The 15,748-nt window shown below is 36.5% G+C and overlaps 1 protein-coding gene across 6 annotated transcripts in view; it reads right to left on the bottom strand.

The window, feature by feature from the left end:
- Positions 1-15,748, bottom strand: part of PANK2 (pantothenate kinase 2) — a 78,449-nt gene that overhangs the window by 48,740 nt on the left and 13,961 nt on the right. For all 6 annotated transcript variants that reach the window (XR_016085433.1, XM_010244759.3, XM_088902984.1 and 3 more), the window contains 6 exons: positions 11,487-11,599; positions 10,748-10,940; positions 2,822-3,033; positions 1,319-1,363; positions 1,153-1,201; positions 601-683 (listed from right to left, as the gene is read on the bottom strand). Coding sequence is in view for 5 of the 6 variants with exons in the window: in XM_010244759.3 (XP_010243061.1) it covers positions 601-683; positions 1,153-1,201; positions 1,319-1,363; positions 2,822-3,033; positions 10,748-10,940; positions 11,487-11,599 (695 nt within the window). In the remaining variant the exon portion in view is untranslated. The remainder of the gene's footprint in view (positions 1-600; positions 684-1,152; positions 1,202-1,318; positions 1,364-2,821; positions 3,034-10,747; positions 10,941-11,486; positions 11,600-15,748) is intronic.

Here is a 15,748-nt window from a genome sequence, read left to right as displayed (position 1 = left end):
CCCTGTAGCACCAAGTCACAGATCTGGATCCTTTGACCAACCCACCACCAATTTTGAGTCCCCTTCAATCACCAAATTGGTTATATTCAGCTCATTTGCAATTTGTATACCTTGTAAGGCTACATGCAATTCTACCTTGAGAGAGTCCCCAATCCCCAGTGGACCAGAAAACAAGGCTATTAATTTTCCTTCCATGTCTCTCACAACCCCTCCTATACCGGCAGGTCCTGGATTCCCCCTGCTACTCCCATCAAAATTCAGTTTCACCGAGTCTTGATGTGGGAGTAGCCATGCAACATTTATTCTTTCCTTTCTAGAAGAGCTTCTTGCAACACCTTCCCAGTTTCTCCATAAGTCAGACTTTTCAACAAGTTTTTGTAGGGGTTTGAGTTTTGTTGGACTGGTGCTTTGTTTTTTCATGCTTATGTTGAGATTTTCTGTCTTGGCGATATCTTATCACTTGATAATATATCCTATCTTTTTCCTTTTTAATAAATTTTATTTTATTTACTATAAAAACAAAAGGTAAAAAGACAAACAAGAATACCACAACATTCAATCCATATTGTGCATGAGGAATCATATAAAAAGGACTGTGACCTTCGCAAATGGGCAGAGAATGCACGAGCAAAAGCATCACCCCTTCTTTTTGCATCATCTGTTCCACCTTCACTGGCAACTGCCTATCAAATAACACACTAAAGTTAGAATTCCAGGAACCATCTTATTTCTAAACTTCAAAGGACTATAAAGTAGAAGACCTATAAGAAAAAAACTGCAGTTGTGCTAGTGTTATATGAGAAAATATGACTAGAAAAAGTCAAAGGCAGTTATTTTCTAAAGTCTGGCTCTTGGAAATATTTCCAACAGGATTAGGACAGGGAGAAGTATATGCACATTGGTAAAAGCATAAGACTGGCAAACATTGCGGGATAAACATGGATTCATATGAATACTTTAATCATTTGCACCAAGATAATCCGCCTTATACGTCACAGCTGCATTTAGTGTTTGAATACTTTACACAACCATACATTTGGAGCAGATACAATCATGCACATTACCTCCACACCTTGATAAGAACAAGATGTTCACTATATCAGCTCATAAAGAAACATCCTAGGGTATTACGACAAAGAAAAGAATGTCTACCTTATCAACAAGGTCAGGAAGATGTTCTGATAACACAGTAAACCAATACCTACAGGAAAATATAGTTCCCAAGTGAGCTAAAGAACAATCCCAATTGCACTTTAATCATCATGGTGCTAAATTACTACAAGCACTTTAGTAAATAGTTGGCTTTCTTTCAACTTACTCAAGTTCATTGTGATCTGAGAGATCAATAGTGTTAGGCTCATACCTGCATAGAAGTCTATAGCTTTAGGAGCATCCAATTTTTATTTAGGTTACAAAAAGATCAAATCCAATGTAATTCAACAGGAGCAGAGCCCTTGCAAATTCAAGCATAAGAAAAAATGAGAGCATACAGCACAAGGGGAAAATCACCTAAAAAAATCATGCCTTCAAGTATGATGCACACATGTAGCACACTTCATGCTTTGAGGTTCACATTACACAAAAGACATGTTTTATAAGGTTCTCCCTTCATATTACTGGAACTCAAAAGTGTAAAAATATAATAAACAAATAAATAATTAGAAATTCTTTTTTTACTAATCCATTCTCTAGATTGCAACCTCATCCATTACCATATGTTAAGGTTTTGGAGATCCTTTCAAGGTCTGTTTCTCATTAACATTTCTCTAACAGATGTTTAAGGTAACTTTTTTTTTTCAGAACTTTCTGCACCCATTCATTGCTACAATTTCAGAATACCTTACATGGGTGCTGCATTGCATTGGATACTTCCTTGTTTAACACCTTTCCAGTTGTGTCCTTGCCATAACTGGTTATCATCATAGGTTGATTGGATTGAAATCTGTGATTATTATTACTTTTTGTTTTGACTTAATGACTAATTCACTAAATGTAAATTTTCTCTCGATATCTATATGGGATAAAAAGGAAAATCATAAGGAACTTTTCCCTTTATTAGTTCTCTTAGTTTTATGTTGATAGAACTGTTCATTATTTACAGCAATACAACTTATACATACCTTTCTCAGAAAAAAAAGAGGGTAATAATATGTTCTAAGAACCCAAATTGCAAAAAAGGTTTATCATGGAAAATAAAGGTCTACCCATTCCTCACTTAGCTAGAAAATTGGCATTTTCTAAGGAGAATGAAATTCATTTCAGAAGAGAGGAAGGATCTTAAATGCATGAAAGATTTGCTCCTTCACTTGTAAATATTGCTCTATTCAGATTCCAGTCTTAAAACTTGCAGTAAGAAGAAAATGACGCACAAATGAAGTTAAACCCTGTTAAGACTTCCCTACTGTCTTTCTTTCTTGTCCTTGTCTGGTTAAAAAATAAAGTATGCAAATAGATTCTACTTAATAAAATAGTATAGGAAAAAATAAATGGGGGTCATGAACTCAAGCACAATTAAGGTTAGGGTGAAGAATTAAAAAAAAAAAAAGCCTAATCACTCTGGAAAATGAAACAATTAAGACAAGTAATGGGACATTAGAAATAGAAATCAAGAAGTGAAACCTATATAATGACTATATCAAGCATGGTCCATGACAAAACCAGGTTTTTTATTTTTCAACTTGGGAAACCCAAAAGTTATACACCTCTTTTCGCAATTTTATATGACAAAATAGTATTATATAAACTATACCTGTTCTATAGAAAAGGGGTTGTAAATCCTAATTCAAATAATACAGTAAGTGCCACAAAATAGAACACTTACGTCTTTGGGTCCATTAATAATGGAAAAACCTCCAATGTGGGCACAAGATGAAGCACACCAACATTTAAAGCAGCACTTGCATCAGAGCGGAGAGTATCTCCCTTGGAAGAAGGTACTTCAAAGCCTCCAAGCCCAGTAGTTCCAGGTGGTGCCATTGGCACTGGAGCAATAATTTCAGTCCCCTTCTGGACAAACTTCTCCATCCATGAAATCTGCATAAAAAAATCCACAACATGCATATCTATAAGAACTTGTTACTTTTATTAGAAGTATTAATTAAAATCTATGCCTTTTAAGTTTCTTTTGTTCCTCCTTAACACACTTCCATCTTCAAAATTTCTTTCAATAATACTTTTGGCAGCATAAGAATGATGGAGCATGATAATGAACATGAGTTCAAAGAATTTAACAAAATAGAGTTAGTTTGCTCAATTTTCAACTGTGGTTCCAACCCCTCATGATGTCCTCTAATGAAAAAGGAGCAAAGAGTGGCAATGTTTTTACCCACTGGACCACTCAGATCACAATGTTTTCCAAGTCTCCATATTATTACCCTCTTCAGATTTATGTTACTAGAGTTCTTGTCAAAGCTGTTGGTGGATCCAACGATCCTAAGTGATGTCAGCTACCTATTTGTGTTTTTGATTTGATTGGATCTGATGAGGTCTCCTCTTCTTGCTACGTAGGGAAGTTTGTGCTGTCATTTTTTTTTTTTGATAATTGAATTGTGATTTTATTAATCAAATGATAGATAGTACAGGCATCCCAAGGAGAGTCACAAGGTGCAACCTCTCCTTAAATTACAAAACAGCCCAGTACAAACTTTCCCTATTGACCCCATGTTTGGCAAGACAATCAGCTAACACATTAGCCGACCTTCCCACCCAGTGTAGGCTGATATTCATATTTCTAGTTAACCACTTAGCTTTCTTTATCAGGTCCCTGTAGCACCAAACCACTGAATTTGAACCAGTCAGCCACCCCACAACAACTTTAGAATCTCCTTCAAGTATTAGGTTCTCCACACCAAGTTGATGTGCAGTTTAAATACCTTGTAAGGCTGCTAGCAGTTCAGCCCTATTAGAGTACCCAAACCCACTGGACCAGAAAATAAGGCTAAGATGTTACCATCCTTATCTCTCAAGACCCCTCCTATTCCAGAAGGTCCTGGGTTACCCTGACTACTTCCATCAAAATCCATCTTTACACATCCTTCAGGAGGAGGAATCCTATCTGCAATTACCCTATCTTTCCTGGAAGAGCAAGTTGCTACAACTGACCAGTTCCCCCAAAGGTCATCAAAGGAAAAGGATTGGAAGGAATCCATAGTTTTCAACCAAAAAATTGTTTGTCAGAATGCAGTCCTTGACAATAAGGATGCTTCTTCCATTTTCTTGAAAGATTCTTGCATTCCTCTCTTCCCAAATTGTCCAGAGAGAAGATGCTCTAATGCATTTCCACATGTTCCACCCTCTTTTAATGAGCCACACAAAGGAGAGTTCAAACAATGAACAAACATCTATAGGTGAGGTCCACCTGGACCCAAACAAAGCAAAAATCCAATTCCAAATAGCTCGAGCAAAAGAGCAGGATATTAATAAATGAAAACAGTCCTCACTGTCTGTTTTGCAAAGATTGCACCAGTTAGGAGACAAAAACATGGAAGGCCCTTTCTTTTGCAAACAGTCCAAGGTATTGATTTTCCCAAGAAACACCTCCCAACAAAATGCCATAATTTTAGGGGAACCGGCCTGAACCAAAAGGCAAAAAGAGATAGATGGAGGACAGGAGAAGGGGGGAACTGAGACACCACCTTCTTTTTGAACAAAGAGATTGAGTAAAGAGAGGGGAAAAGGTCCTTGAAAGCTGAATTCCCCACCACCTTCTTGTGCTGTCATGTTTGATTTCTATTATCTTTCAAAGATATCATGACCTTTTAGTATTTCATTCTAGATATTATTCAGATTTCTTTACCATTCAAGCTGCTGAATTGGGTATATCCAATATGAGGCCTTTGATGGAAGCCTTCAAATTGATGGCAGTGGATGATGTTATCAGAGCTTCATATGAAGTAGCAAATTCAGCCACTATGAAAGAAAGTAGTCTTGGACTGGAAGCCTCCTCAACCAAATGGACTAAAGTTAGACTTTGACGGAAGCTCTCTAGGAAATCCCGGGCTGTCAGACATTGGAGTGTTCAGGGATGATGCAGGGAAAGTGGTAACCCTATTTTCAGGGCCAATAGGAGTAAGGAACTCGGCAAGAGCAGAAATAACAGCTTTACTTCAAAGTCTGAAACTAGCAAAGCAGCGGGGGTTCAAGAACCTGGAGATAGAAGGGGATCCAAATTAGCAATTTCCTGGATGGACGACAAGCAGTCCAGGTGTTGCTTAGTAAAGGATCTTGAGGCAAGTTTCAAGTGGGTTCAGGAACAGCAAATGGGATGGCTGATACTTTGGCAAAATAAGGGGTATATAGGGATCAATTTTGGGGGCTTGGGTTAAATTTGTAACTTTTAATAAGCTATGTCTCTCATATGTCTTTAAAAAGTGATCTTAAATCCGTACTGTAATTTCTCCTTCTATAATGAAATGAAATCCTATTGATTACAGATCGGAGAAAAAAAGATCTGAGGGCTTTGAAACCTGCTTCCAGCTTGGTTTGTGATTAATTCCTTGGGGCCTGTTATTGGTTCTTAGAGAGGTTCTTGGATTCTTTTTCTAATTTCAACCCTAAGCACTGCCAAGCCAACCAGGAATAACTTCAGAAATTGTGAATGGGTGATAACACTGTTCTCCAGATCAGAATGGTGAAATATAATTGAGCCACCTTTCTTGAACGGTCTCAAGAAATTGTTTCTGTTTTAGAGAACTTTTCCCTCTTTAATATTTGTCGTACGTGAGAGCTAGAAATGTAATTGATAAAATATAATTAAGCCACCTTTCAACCATGGTGGCATGGTCATCTTCAGATTGAAGCATATAGAAATGTAATTGATAAAATATAAATGTACATTAGGCTGGTTCTATTGATGATAGGCTTTCTACCCTGGGTTACCATACACAATTGGTGGCAATTTAGTCTCATGGAGGAGCAACAAGTAGTCTGTGTTGCAAGGTTGACTATTGAATCTGAATATAGGGCTACAATTTGGTTTCAGGACTATTATAGCAAATTTGGCACATGGAGTTCCTGTTTTTTGAAACTAACAACTCTCTCTAGAGAATTAGGAGCAGTTTTTGATGGTCCTATAGGACAATGCACGTCACTTTAAATGGTAGGACAAAAGTTATCATATTGAAGTGGAAACGTTTTATCAGGAAAAAGTTACAGCTGGAGTAGTTTATCTACCTTTTGTACAATCTGAAAATCATCAAATTGACATTTTAACAAGAGTTTAGTCAAGTCCAAAATAAAGGAAAATTTAGACAGTCTAAGCATGATGAGCATTTATGCAGAATTAAATTCCATTCCAAATAAATAAAGAAATGACCCCAGGGGTCAAAAAGAAATTGATACAACAGCCTAAGCAGATCAGTAATCACATTATGAGTTCTATGACCTTATTACAACAAAGAACCTGGACCCAGACAACCCCAAATCAATTCAGATCTTGAAGCTCCTGGTTTGGCAAATCTATAATACAGCTTCATTTGCACTTCTTGCAACTCAATTGAACGAGCAGTTCATCAGTCTTCCGAAGGAGAAAACCTCACGGATCAAGCATCTAAGTACCCAAGGAACATCCTTTCCAGAATTTAGCAAAGAAATGACTACTTCAGAGTCCCGTTCAATCACCAAATTATCTCAGCAGCAAGTTGAAGGCCTTTTAACACTGCTAACAGCTCAGTGTCTGCACTTCTTTTGTTCCATTACAATTTATTCTAGATTTGATTGAGAATTATATATAAATAAAAAAGTTTCTGAATTTTCCCTTCCATTAAATTTATTTTTAGCATCATATAATAGAAAATATCAAGTGAAGTTAATTAAAATCCCATTCATTTATCTCCTTTATTATGGAGTTATTCTTTTTTCCATGGTTTCAAATGTCGCGACATTTCGCTAATGTCGCCTGACATATGTCGATGTCGAGGCTCACCGACATGAAAATGGATGGTAATATAAAAATTACATTATTTCAGTGGACATTTCCTATATTTCGGAAGCGTCGACCAAATCAGTCCAAATAACCAAAAAAACGACCAATTTTCCTATTATGTCAACAGGATGTCGACTAATGTACATTAATAATATAATATATTAGTATATTATATTAATATAATACAGTATATTAATATAAATTATTCCATTAATAATTTCTATTTAATATTTCAAATAAAATATTTATAAAAAAGAATTAACAAAAAATAAAAAACAAAAGAATAAATTAATTACTTTATAATATAAAACATAAAATATTTTTCAAGTAATAAAATATTAACTAGTTTGTGTTTTTAAAATATTTATTAAAATCAGAAAATTTTTATTAAATTTTATAATAAATCATATTCTGAATTTAATATAAAAAATCAGAATAAATTTATTAAATTTTATACTAAATCATAATTTATTATAAATTTAGTATTAAAAATCGTAATAAATTCATTAAGTTTTATAAGAAATCGGAATTTATCATAATCTTAATACTACAAAAAGGAGAATCAGTTTATTAAATTTATAATAAAGCATATGTATTATAACTTTAATATTTAAAAAATCAGAATAAATGTATTTCTATTTACTAGTGTGAAAAAAATATATTAGAATTTATAATAAATCAAAATTAAAAATAAGAAAAGAAAATATCGGATAACCTTGTAAAAACATCAAAATGCATAATAAATCAGTAAATCGTCATTTACTAATTTGTTATTGATCTTAGTTTCTTAGCTTTATATAATGGTAGGGAATAAGATAATAGTCTAGAAATATGTATTTAATGCTTCTTTTATCATTTTACAAAATATCATTGCATATTTCCGCATATTTCCACATATTTCATAATATTTCCACATTGTCTCTAATTTTTACAAGATTTCCCATCGACATTTCCGACATATGTCCTATATTTTGGTAAGCAACTTTTCCATCGACATCGACATTTTAAACCTTGCTTTTTTCATTTTCTTAATCATGAACTCACACAGTGGTAGCTTGCATACTTGCTCCAAAGGATTCATCAGTATAGTTCGTATTAAGTATACATTTCACTTTTTGGAATGAATTTGAACCAATCTTAATTCTTATATGCAAACTTCTTGTATTGTACTGAGATTCTTGCTCTCAATGTTTTAACCTTTAACATATACTTGAAGCACTAATTTACAGATTCAGAGTGAAAGCTTAATGAAAAGAGAGAAGACACAGGAGCTTGTGCGTGAATACAAGAGTTGCAGGTCAATTGACCACTCATAAATATTTCTACTATTCCTGATTAAAAAGAAAACAACATTATAGTCCCTGTTTATGTAAATATCAGGACAAAATTACCCTGATGTAACACCATGCTTAGAATTATCATATCTCAGTAAATGACCATTTGAACATATAGGATCAATTGAGTAGTGTTCATATCATTCACAGGTTCTCCATCTATAGTGTGGTTAGAAAGGCTCTACTACTGACAGATGAGTATAATAACAGATCTCTAACCATTAAGGCACAATGTAACTAGTTTTTGTGTTATACAGTGATGTGATAGGACTGGATGTATATGTTCCTTTCATTTAATTGTTTTGTAATTGTATAATGTCTTAAGGGCAATACTCTAATTGTACATAATATTTGCCCTTTCAATAAAAGTTACTCTTTGGAGGTGGAAGTATCATTTTAAACATGCACCTCTGATGTCCTCTTTTCTCTCTTTGTATGGATGAAGCCGAATGTTAATAGAAATTACATGACAATTTATCAATACTAGATAAAATGGATGTGGCCCTACCTAAATGGATTTTTTTGTGTCAGTTGGGTCATTTCCCACTTTAAGGTTTCTCTTTTTTATCAGTTGGTAGTGTTTGTTGGCTTCCTAGTTCTGTTGGCGGTTTTATCAAGTCTGTGAGCTGCAATGTATATTTGAGGCCTTTGTGGATGTGGAATTTTCAAAGGTGGTTTTAATTTTCTTTCTTTTGTGCTCCCTTCTCATTGTATGTCACTTTAAATGAAATGTTAAGGCCTTTTATTTTCCTTTTCATTTGTTAAAAAATAACTCATAATAGGGAAGAGATTGAAGAGGATGCCACCCATAGGGATGGGAAAAATGCAGGGGAGGATTTGGGATCTTATGTGATAGGCGAATACCACTCAGGTTAAAAGGAAATTTCTATAAAACAATTGTAAGGCCGACAATGCTGTATGGAGCAGAGTGTTGGGCAGTCGAGAAAAAAAAGTCCAAAAAAAAAAAAAAAACAGTGTGGCTGAAATATGTATGCTAAGATGGATGAGTGGACAAACTAGGAGGGATAGGGCCAGAAATGAAGTCGTTCAAAAGAACCTAGGAGTAGCGCCAATAGGTGATAAAATGAGAGGAAGTAGATTAAGATGGTTTGGTCAGGTGCAAAGAAGACCATCTACAGCACCCGTAAGAAGTGATCTGTTGCAAGTTGAGGGGGCTGGAAGACTGGTAATAGGGTGGATGCAAGAAGATAAGTTATGGACTCATAGGCAGAGTGTGAGGGAAATAAGGTGTCTTTCACAGGAGATTGATGTGACATTTAGATGGTTTAGAAGGAAAGAAAATGGGTTGGCTGACACACTAGCTAAACAAGGGGTTACTAGGGGAGATCCTTTCTGGGCTATGTCATATTTTTTTATTTAAATGGTCAACACCATCACAGGATGTGTGGTAGATGTACTTTTAAAGTTTTAATTAATGTTTTTGAATGAAGTTACTGTTACCAATCAAAAAAAACTACGTTAATTTTATTGGTAGTGTGTCAACCAAAATAAAAGTTATAAAGGAATGTAAAAGTAAGCATTAACAGTCAACATAGATTTTTCCTGGAACAAATATTAGTCCTACCTATTTGAATTTTACAGAACATTCTATTTCATTATTTCACTTTATTAATCAATGGTACAATTACATCTTGAGTATAATATACATTTTAATGTTTTTTGTCATCAACAGTATGTATCAATTTCCTTTTGACAACTGTCCACATTTTATTAATAAAAGAAGGAAAGAATGTAGAATATTTATAAAAAAGAAAAAAGAAAGAATGTAGAATGTAGAAAAATTTGTTCCAAACGCCCCGATATCCTTGGTAGCCTTACGCTACTTCACCCATCATAATCCATATATACAAACCTAGGGAACTAGATTCCTAGTTGCGAGTTGCAACCCTCCAATAAAGTTGATTTCTGCTTGTCTCTTGTTTGGCTAAGGCATCTGCCATGCTATTAACTTATCTTTGTCTTTATAGTTCATACTACCTTTTTAGTCAGCAATGTATTCATACTACTTGAGCCCCCAATTCTGTTGCTAACTGTTTTAAACACCCCCACCCCCAGAACACACACACACACCATGTCCATGTTGGCATTATCCTGGATTGTTTTGGGCAGTCCAGCCCACTATTGCCAGGAAATCTTCCTCCGCCATGAGTTTTCTGTAATTTAATAATAATTTACGTAACTTCAACCCCTGATCAATAGTATGTATCATTTTATTAATTTGCTATGGGAACCGCTCATTTCAGAGAAATGAGGTAGAGGAACTAATAGAGCAGCCAAAGTTGGCATGTCTAGACAGATATGCAGTCTATCACCTTCTTTTAAGTTCACATCTGACCAGATAAAATTGAGATACTAGAACAAAGTTTAGGCCATCAGCCATCTAACAGCAGCATGTCTGACTTTCTACATCTGAATCTGATAGAATCAAACACATTAACTGAGCTGACTAAATATTACAATATATACTTGCCTTCTCATTCAAATCCCCAAGTGGTGGGCCATGAATTTTTCCTCCCACATAAGGTGCACCCATTGGGAATCGTTCCACTAACTGATGGGCCATCAAGACATCAAGTCCATGCTTTTCATAGCTCATGAATGCACCCAAAGCTCCCAGGAACCCTTCATGCCGCAAAAACATTGCTTTTGCCTCACCTTTTGACCTAAACAACAAGTGTAAAATATTCAACTGAGGTTGTCATTAGCTTCTTATTTTAAGAGGTCTAGACACCATTTTGCTTCAAAGTATGGACATGACTCAAAGTTACTTCATTTCAAGCTTTTGTGCTCCAAAATGCCCTCAAACATAAGCAAGAGTTCTAAAAGATAGATTAATGAGTAAGGGCACTTGGAAATTGGGACTCTAATTTAAAAACTTGAAATGAGGAATTTATAAGCCATCTCCACACTTTGAAGCTCCAGTATGCCAGCACCTCATAAATGAGACAAGCAATGTGATCCCCCCTTCTCCTCTCCTACAATATAAATAAATAACAAGAAAGACAACAAACTCAAGACACTCGTGAAGCCGTCACTTGGAATTTAAAGGCACAAACTTTAGTACATTGAAAACTTAGGAGTTGGAAAGCATCTGATGAGCCAACATTTTTCCAGTTTAGTTTCATTACCACTATCTAATAAACTAAAAGAAAAAAAGGTGGCTCCTATACTCTAATACTTGAAAGTTTAGTACTTATTTTTATACTTACCAGAAATGAACTGCAAAAGAAATAGTATCCATGGTGTAAGCATGGCCTCTTATGAAGAATCCTCCAAAAAATATCCTCTTTATCCCAAACCGAAGTGCATTCAAATAAGAGATCTGATAAGCAGGAATCCAAATTAGAAACACTAAGAAACCAATTTATAAGCCAGCCCATCTACCAAATTTAGTTGGTCTTCATGAGTTAAATACCAAATATAGAAATATTTTAGATGAATGAAAATCAAAAAGGAAAAACTGCATCAAAATTAATTAAGATCATGGCACACATCCCCCAAAAATGAAAAGGCATAAAAAATAAGTTGTAGATTAACTTCAAATGAATGTCTATAAAAATCATATGACACTTAAACACTCCTAAATAGCACATAGTACAACAACTGCATCAAATTAATTAAGATCATGAGAGACACCCCAAAAATGAAAAATCAAAAAAAACAAGTTGTAGATTAACTTCACATGAATGTCTATAACAATCACATGTTACCTAAATGCTTTCTTAAATAGCTGGACTCTGAATTTGCAAGTTTGATGTAGTACAACAATATGCATTAACAAGAGATCAGACTCTTCAAAAATATGGAAAGCACTCTCATTAATATGCTTCAAACATCAAAATCCAACATTGGTAGCAGCTTGAAGAAAACAAAATCTTAAGAATGCTGAGAGAAATCACTTTGTAAAAAGGTATTGAAAATAATAAGTTGTGTTTTGAAGCTCACTTGGCTTCTGTTTTGGAGCTGCTACAGTAATCCGAACCAGTGAAGAAGGAAGAAGAAGATGAGGAAGAAGACAAGAGAAAGAGAGAAAAGGAGGGTTTAGTCGAAACTGATTAGTCACCCATTCAGTCGACCCCCTTATGTTTATTAGGTTCTAATTACACTTACAAAGACTAAACTGCCCACACTTAAGTGTGGGGCAGAGTGCTCTAATAAAACAGCCACATAAGCAAAGTACTTAACTGACATGAGATTACTAAACTACCCCTATTCGGCTCACTCTAACACTCCCCCTCAAGCTGGAGAATATATGTCATATAATCTCAGCTTGTTACAAAGATGGTTCACTTTCCCTGAGTTTAGAGCTTTTGTAAACAAATCTGCCCATTGATCATTCGAGCCCACATGTTCTGTGTTTATCTCTCCAGCAAGGACCTTCTCCCTCACAAAGTGGCAATCAACCTCTATGTGTTTTGTTCTCTCATGAAATACAGGATTGGATGAGATATGGAGTGCAGCTTGGTTGTCACAATACAGTCTCATAGGTTTATCCATGTGAAACCCAATTTCTTGTAGAAGATTCCTCAACTACACTAACTCACAGGTAGTATGTGCCATGGCCCTATACTCAGCTTCAGCACTACTTCTGGCCACAACCGTCTGCTTTTTACTCTTCCACGTCACAAGATTTCCTCCAAGAAATGTGCAATAGCCCGTAGTAGATCTTCTATCATTCACTGAGCCTGCCCAGTCTGCATCTGTATACCCTACTACTTCAAGTTTTCCTCCTGGTTTATACAATAGTCCACGGCCTGGAGCTCCTTTCAGATACCTCACAATTCTAAGAATTGCATCCCAGTGAGGTATACGAGGGTCCTGCATGAATTGGCTCACCACACTGACTGCAAAGGATATGTCGGGTCTCGTGATAGTCAGATAGTTCAGCTTCCCCACTAGTCGTCTATACCTTCCAGGATCTTCAATTACTTCTCCTGTATCACTGCTCAACTTAACATTTGGTTCCATAGGGATCTCAGCCGGTTTTGCACCTAACAATCCTGTTTCTTCCAATAGATCAAGAACATATTTTCTTTGGCACAGATTTACACCTTGTTTTGACCTGGCAACCTCTATTCCCAAGAAATACTTCAATGTTCCAAGATCTTTTGTTTGGAAATGATTTTGCAGAAATACCTTTAATTTGCCAATCCCCAATTTATCACTGCCAGTAATGACAATATCATCCACATAGACCACTAATAGAATCTTCCCAGCTTCTGAGTCATAGTTGAACACTGAGTGATCTACCTGGCATTGTTTCATTCCAAAACTCTTCACCACTTCACTGAACTTCCCAAACCAAGCACGCGGTGATTGTTTCAGCCCATAAATTGCCTTCTTCAATCTGCATACCTTACCATCCTCCCCCTAAGCAACAAACCCAGGTGGTTGCTCCATATATACCTCCTCCACAAGATCACCATGGAGAAAGGCATTCTTTATATCAAGCTGAAACAGAGGCCAATCATACATAACTGCCAGGGAAATTAGTACACGAACAGAACCAATCTTAGCCACCGGAGAGAATGTCTCCATGTAGTCCACTCCATACAATTGTGAGTAACCTTTAGCAACAAGTCTGGCCTTCAGACGCTCCACACTACCATCTGGCAAGTATTTCACAGTATACACCCATTTACATCCCACAGCATGCTTACCAGGTGGGAGAGTAGTAAGTTCCCACGTTTGAGTATGTTGAAGAGCAGAAAGTTCCTCCTCCATTGCCCGCCGCCAATCAGGTGAACTGAGAGCTTCTTGAACATTGTTAGGTATGGAAATAGAGGATAAAAGGGAAACAAACTGGAGATGTGATGTAGAAAGACGAGATAATGAAACAAAATTGGAAATGGGATGGAGGGTAGAACTGCGTTTACCTTTCCGTAAGGCAATGGGTAGGTCAAGGTCTGAAGGTTCAACAATAGGAGCCATGAGAGGATCCGCAGATGAGGTAGAAGCTGGAGGAGGGGCCGGTGTCGTTCGACGTGTATACACTTGCCGGATTGGTGGACGTTCGGTGGTGATCTGCACGGGATGAGGTGATGAGTCTACTCCAACAACAACATCTGGAACTGGATCACTGACAGGGAGAGGAAGAGGAAGTGCGGGTGGAGACGAAGGTACTTCAGGACTTGAGAAGAAGGGGACTGACTCAAAAAAGGTGACATCAGGGCAGACATAGCACTTCCGGGTAATGGGATTATAACACTTGTACCCTTTTTGAGTCCGTGAGTAGCCAAGGAAGACACATTTAATTGAGCGTGCATCTAACTTGTCTATTCCAGGGCTCAGATTGTGGACAAAGCACACACAACCAAAGACACGAGGAATTAATGGGAAGGGAGATAAAGTGGGAAACAAGATAGAGAAGGAAGACCGACCATGAAGGATGAAGGAGGGCATCCGATTAATGAGAAAACATGCAGTGAGTACAGCATCATTCCAAAAACGTTTAGGAACATTCATGTGGTGAAGAATAGACCGAGCAGTTTCAAGAAGCTGACGGTTCTTCCGTTCAGCTACCCCATTTTGTTGAGGGGTGTATGCACATGATGTCTGATGAATAATGCCATGTTGTTCTAAATACTGTTGAAATGAAGTAAGAAAGTATTCATGACCATTATCTGAACGGAGAATTTTGATTGGAACACCAAATTGTGTGCGTATTTCAGCATGGAATTTTTTAAAAATGGAAACAATTCACTTCTTGAAGGGTTCCTACCCAGAAATACTTGAAGGGTTCCTACCCAGAAATACCAGCAACACAAAAGGACTAAATAACCAACCTTCCTTTGAGAGTATCAGCCAACCATTCACGGATGAAATCACCTTCCTTGATGAAGAAAACTGTGCGCAGCAGAGAGCAACGAACTGTGATGTCTCAAACCTAGGGCGAACCAGCTCTCTCCATTAACTAACCAGAAACAAAGAAGAGAGTGTCACGAACACAGCTGAGATGCTTTGCAAGCAGAAGCAGGTCAGAAACCTCGCTCTGATACCATGTTTTGGAGCTGCTACAGTAATCCGAACCATTGAAGAAGGAAGAAGAAGATGAGGAAGAAGACAAGAGAAAGAGAGAACAGGAGGGTTTAGTCGAAACTGATTAGTCACCCATTCAGTCGACCCCCTTATGTTTATTAGGTTCTAATTACACTTACAAAGACTAAACTGCCCACACTTAAGTGTGGGGCAGAGTGCTCTAATAAAACAGCCACATAAGCAAAGTACTTAACTGACATGAGATTACTAAACTACCCCTATTCGGCTCACTCTAACAGCTTCCAAAAGATAATTTACAATGAGAATACAACAATATTGAGAAAAGAATTTTGTAATCATCTACAAGGTCCGGGATTTGTCCAATGAAAATGCAAGTTTGTACAAGTGCATACATGCACATTTATACACTCAATTTAACTAATTCCTATCCCAGCAATTTGGGATTGAGAAAAAAATCCTGTTCTACTACTAA

This window comes from Nelumbo nucifera, chromosome 4 (genome assembly GCF_055504915.1).
Source record: "Nelumbo nucifera cultivar China Antique chromosome 4, China Antique-T2T, whole genome shotgun sequence".
Classification (NCBI taxonomy): Eukaryota; Viridiplantae; Streptophyta; class Magnoliopsida; order Proteales; family Nelumbonaceae; genus Nelumbo; species Nelumbo nucifera.
Note: the sequence above shows the minus strand (reverse complement) of the source record. Positions and strands in the feature narration are given on the sequence as shown.